The 5,249-nt window shown below is 35.5% G+C and overlaps 1 protein-coding gene across 1 annotated transcript; it reads right to left on the bottom strand.

The window, feature by feature from the left end:
• Window positions 1-977: 977 nt before the first annotated feature.
• LOC117112738 lies at window positions 978-5,243 on the bottom strand. Its single transcript, XM_033255889.1, has 2 exons — window positions 3,106-5,243; window positions 978-2,214 (listed from the first exon to the last, which is right to left on the bottom strand). The coding sequence occupies exon 2, from the start codon at window positions 2,206-2,208 to the stop codon at window positions 1,375-1,377; it is 834 nt and encodes a 277-aa protein (XP_033111780.1). The 5' UTR covers window positions 2,209-2,214; window positions 3,106-5,243; the 3' UTR covers window positions 978-1,374.
• Between the last annotated feature and the right edge of the window lie 6 nt (window positions 5,244-5,249).

Below are 5,249 nucleotides of genomic sequence, written 5' to 3'. Positions count from 1 at the left end.
GCGCCCATGCTATAAACGTTGTATGTAGTTGCCAAAAGGCGTTTGTTCAACAATTGCATTGGTAGAACATTTAAGAGGACTTCTCTCTTTTTGGATATAGTGTATAATACTGAAAGCTTTTTAGGAGAGTATTTTCTGAAGACTGAAGAAATGTGAAACTTTCACAATTGTATTTACCTAAACTGGATATCAAAGTATTTAAACAACCATCATTTAACCGATATTGGTTACCATAATCTGATGAAGTTTTTCAATATTGCCAGTTACAAAAGATCAAGAGGATGAAAAGTTGTATGTAACGCCGTTTATGCAACAACTGGACAGTTATAAAGTTACCTCGATGTGATCAAAAGTAGGCCTATATCAAAAATATGTGTCGAAATATCACAAAATACCTCAAAAACTACCTAATATGTTTTTTTTTCTCACGAATAAATGCTTTCTTCTTGACGCTATGTGTCGCCCATGCTTACATGATTTACCAATAAGCAACCCTTTATCTATCTTCTGAGCCCCCGGGGCGTTGCTTCATCAGTATGATTGGTGCCGGCATCACCAACGTGAATTTAAAAAAAAAAGCGTGTCTGTTAAATACAGATGATGTAAATAGTCAAAATACGTCCAGGTTGGTCATTGCTATTATTTGAATGCAGTGTTAATTTTCATCAAAACATTGAATGTCCGGTGAAAACGACAGGTACGGGGAGCACGTGCCCCCCCCCCCCCCCCGTTTTGCCACAAAATTAAAAAAATTTCAATGTAAATTGTTATGTGCTACTCAGTTACCTACTCTAAAATTGTTGTTACCCCTGTTTGAAAAATTCTGGATCCGCCCCTGGGAGTGGCTCTGCATCCTCCCCCTGCCACTTCCCGTCGGGGAGAAAAACCACAACACGTCCACTTTGCTCTCGTCAAGGTAATCAGCCCCTTCACCCCCCCCCCCCCCTCCGCCCCTCCCCCCCCCCACTTCGGGGAAATTCTAGCGCCGCCACTGTTTGTTAACACAATATTAGAGTTACAGACCCAAAATGTTGACCTCTTTATAATAGTTTAATAGTTTCCTTTTTTTTTTCTTTCTCTTGTTTTTTTTTTTGTTTTTGTTTTTTGTTTTTTTTGTTTTTTTTTTTGCTCTGTTCCTTTTTCGTATTTCCTTGCCTACCTGTTCATTTTCTGTATTTCCTTGCCTACCTATGTCATGTCTCACGGAAGTGGAATATTAACAAGTTACATCAAATCATTTTTCTGTAATTCTTTCTAATTTACTAGTCTTTTTTCCTATTGAAAGCACTCCTATTAGATAAAACTTGATTTGCAATTTGCATGCTAAAAGTAAGAAGTGAGGTGAAAGCTCCCATCCCTTGTCACACGCCCTCGTTAACTTTTCATGTAGGGCTTCAATGAATGTGTGTACATTTTTTCGTAATACGGAATGCAGTATTTTACAGCCTGCATAACAGTTTCTGAAACACTTGAGACGTCAATTGGTTTATCGGTGGAACCTAGTAATTTTTTTGTTGAAAATGCCTTATCATACTGGCCAATAATCCTGTTAATCCACATCATGTTTTCAGAAAATGTCCAATCATCGGGCTGGAATTTTCCCCAGTTTAGCATACCGTCACTATATTTCATTCCTATCTCACTACAGTACTTTTCCAAAGTCTGGACGGGTTTCTGTAAAAGGTCATCAGCGTCGATCACTATGGCCTTCTGGCCAAGGGTCGTTTGGATGTAATGAAATAACTCATACAATTCCTTAAACACATATCCCTTTGGAAGGATGTCTGTGAATGACATTCCTATAAGAGATGCTGGAAATTTTGCCATAAGTGTTTCATAAGATAAAAACACCTTCGCTGGGTGGCGAATGAGAAACGTGTGTATAAAGTCCTCTGGCAGATATTCATAACGTCCTTCAACAGCATAAGCCAAATCCTTAGCAAACACAAAGTCCGCGTCACTGGGGCCCTCTAAACAGTCTTTCACCCACTGATACGAATACGTTTCTTCCAAAACTCCACCAAAAGGCAGTGGTATTGGGTAACTGATTTGTTTTTCTGGTCCAATATGGTAAGACGTAGTGAATAGTTCGTGGTAAACTTTTACTTTGTGTTTTGTTCCGCCGCTTATACACCGCTCGAACGCTGTTGATAGGGAACGTGGCGGACACCATAACATTACCCTCGTAACATCTGTTTGCCCTGACATGGGAAACTGTAATTGAAAATATTATATAATTTGTTTGGAGGTTTTCATAACATAATATCTTGATTGAAATAAGAATATAATATAAGATTGAGTATTTCTTTTTTCCAAACCGAGAAATTAAAACTTGAATGGAAAATTACATTGACAGTTGAACAATCTATCATTCTACAAACCAGGTGAACAGTTACAATCATCTTCACAGTATGGTTTATTGGTCTATTTGTAATGTTAACATTCATTTTGTAAAGTTCACATGAGCTTAATTGTTATAAATATGCTCACTCTTTACTATCTTTAAAAAAGAACTGTAGGCCAGATAACATGCAAGGTTTAGAGTTCAAACAAGGAACGATAATACACTTAATAAGTTCCTTTTTCATAATTTTGTATTCATATGCCTATATTTTATATAATGTAATTTTAATTTTAATTCTATATGAACTTTGTTGTGAGGCACTCCTGTAATTACGGAGCACAGGCCTACGAGGAAATCTGGTGGCATAGATTATGTCGATATACAGATTCAGACCTAGTGTTGAATTTTCAGCAGATTTCATTCCGGCCATGAAACGTAATCATAATACCACATTATCCACAACGTTCAGGCTGTTTTAGAGATTTCAGCTTCATAGTCTTACATTTTGAAACAGGGAAAGTATTGAAATATGGCTTTTAATAATGCAATCGATGCTTGAAGCTCAGACCACGTCCACAGACAAGGTACAAAAATGCTGAGCCTGCACGAGCCTGGCTTGATACAGATAAGCTAAACTAATAATTATACTACTATAAGGAAATCAGGAAAATATTAATCATAATACCTTATTTGTTTTGTTATGTTTAGGACGTGACTATAATCAATTAAATAATTAAATGAATTAGAAAGGAAAAACTTACGTGTTTAGTTTACTCTTGTGATAATGTTGAGATATGAGTTGTTTATTGAAATAATTTGGCATTTAATCAAAACGTACTCCGACAATTTTACGAGATATTTGCTGAAGAAATATGACGGTGTAGGTGATTTAATAGGTGCTCTATTTTAATAACAAAGGATCTAATGCCAGTAAATTACTGGTATATTGCTGTGTTTTGTACGAAACAATTTTAGACTCTGAGTTCTAAAAATATGGAAATTTCCCACAATTTAAAATGGCTGTACACCCATGCATAAGCATGTTTTATTGTTTTAGGAAAGGATCGAAAAATATGACAAGGGAAATACTGTACCGTGTCATTCCGACCGTTATAGCTGATTGATCTGATATCCAATAAAGTAAGTCCTTTTTGAGGTAGGGCTTTACAGTACTTCAAATGCCTCTCAAAGTGGCTTGCTAAGCCACACTTAACTGAACTGCATAAATTGAGACACAGTGACCACCTTAATTCCTATTGCATTTTGGGTAAAATCGAGTGACCATCTTATACCCCACGCCTAATCGTTTTACGCATATTGGGCCATGTTTATTCATACTTACCTCTACTTTTACCAAAATATAAATTCAGTATATTATATTACGCAATAGGGAGTTTTCGCAAGCTTAAACAAATACGGTTACGTCATCAAATTGTAGACAACCCTTCCCCTACAGTAGGTTGTCAAGCGTAGTCGATTCAAGCCTGTTGCATGAATCAAGCATCAAATTCAGATCGTACAACATATTGTCAAGAATGTTTTAGGCACGAATGACGATGATAATGACGTATTCGTTATCGGCTTCGTAAGGTTACGAAAACTCCCTAATGACTACCGTACAATTTTAATCATCCAATGACAAAATTTTCTAGACCTAACTAAAACAAATTGTCCCCAATTAATTATTACATAGGTCTTCATGGTTTGTTTGTTCCATAAAACGATTTATTTAATTAAAATATAAACACACACATTTGGAAATTACAGATGATTTGATTAAAATTACAATTCAGTCTATGGACCTTTCTAGAGTGTCAATCGAACTGACCAATCAGAACATTTCACTTGATAGTGCTTCCACTTTTGGCAATCCTCGGGTAATGCACATCTCAATTTGTATTTTTTGTCTCGTATTGCTTTTACCCTGATATTGAATAAATGAAAACATTGCTAAAAATACGCGCTTGTCCCACAAACAGACGTGTGTACTAGAAACGCACGGTTTACCAGTAATTTAACTGTTCCCTGGGTATACAACGGTATCTTCCGTGGGACCTTAACAACTTACTATATCGAAAGGGTGGGACTGCGGGAAGTTCCATTACATGTTCTTCAGGCAGCCATGAATTGAAATATCTTTAAAACAACGTGTTCTATATTTTTGTATTATTAGTTTTTTTTTTTGTATTTTGTTGTTGTTGCTAGCATTTCGCTCATGCATATACTATCATTATTATGCGGTTGTGGAATCTACGCAAGTATAGACATTATATGTATTTACGTACTAGGTAAGTGACTGGATCTCTGAAGAGATACATTTAGGCCTATATAAATGTTACACACGAAGATATAAACTCTAAACTGTCTTACTGTAATGTTTTATGAATACATGTGTACGTTTAGAGTTTACGTATATAATCCTATAAAACATTCTAATACGTCTGAACATGTCAAAATGTCATGATATTGTAGTTATATATTGAAGTCATTATTTATGGCTCAGTGATTCTAAATGAACATAGGAACAAGTACCGTATCAGTTGTTGGGGGAATTATCGCTAATACATTCTATGATAGTTTGTTCTAGGAGGTATAAAAATATGCATCCTTGTTATGTTCAAACGATTCATATATATAAGTCTACATGAATATCACTTACAATGATAGTGAGGCCTTACAATGATAGTGAGGCTTGCGAAAATACAATTTTTATATTCGTTAAGTGTGCCAAGTATGCATTCTGTCAAATAGACTATTACGTCTATTTATTCTTTGTCCTTCAACCATTCAGAAAAAGTTAGTACAAAGATTGTGCAGATTCTTTAGAAATTTACAATGCTTATTTGACTTATATACAATTGGGACTTCCCCATAAACTTTTGAAAATCACTAACATTTTCATTAT

The sequence above is a fragment of the Anneissia japonica genome, unplaced genomic scaffold, assembly GCF_011630105.1.
Source record: "Anneissia japonica isolate Jap-2015-1 unplaced genomic scaffold, ASM1163010v1 scaffold284795_len787576_cov167, whole genome shotgun sequence".
In the NCBI taxonomy this organism is placed as follows: domain Eukaryota; kingdom Metazoa; phylum Echinodermata; class Crinoidea; order Comatulida; family Comatulidae; genus Anneissia; species Anneissia japonica.
The sequence above is the reverse complement of the archived record's forward strand: the minus strand, read 5'-3'. Positions and strand labels throughout refer to the sequence as shown.

What these genes read in the sequence shown, in the direction of transcription:
- LOC117112738 (XM_033255889.1), bottom strand. Translation starts at nt 2,208, where the DNA reads ATGTCAGGGCAAACAGATGTTACGAGGGTAATGTTATGGTGTCCGCCA.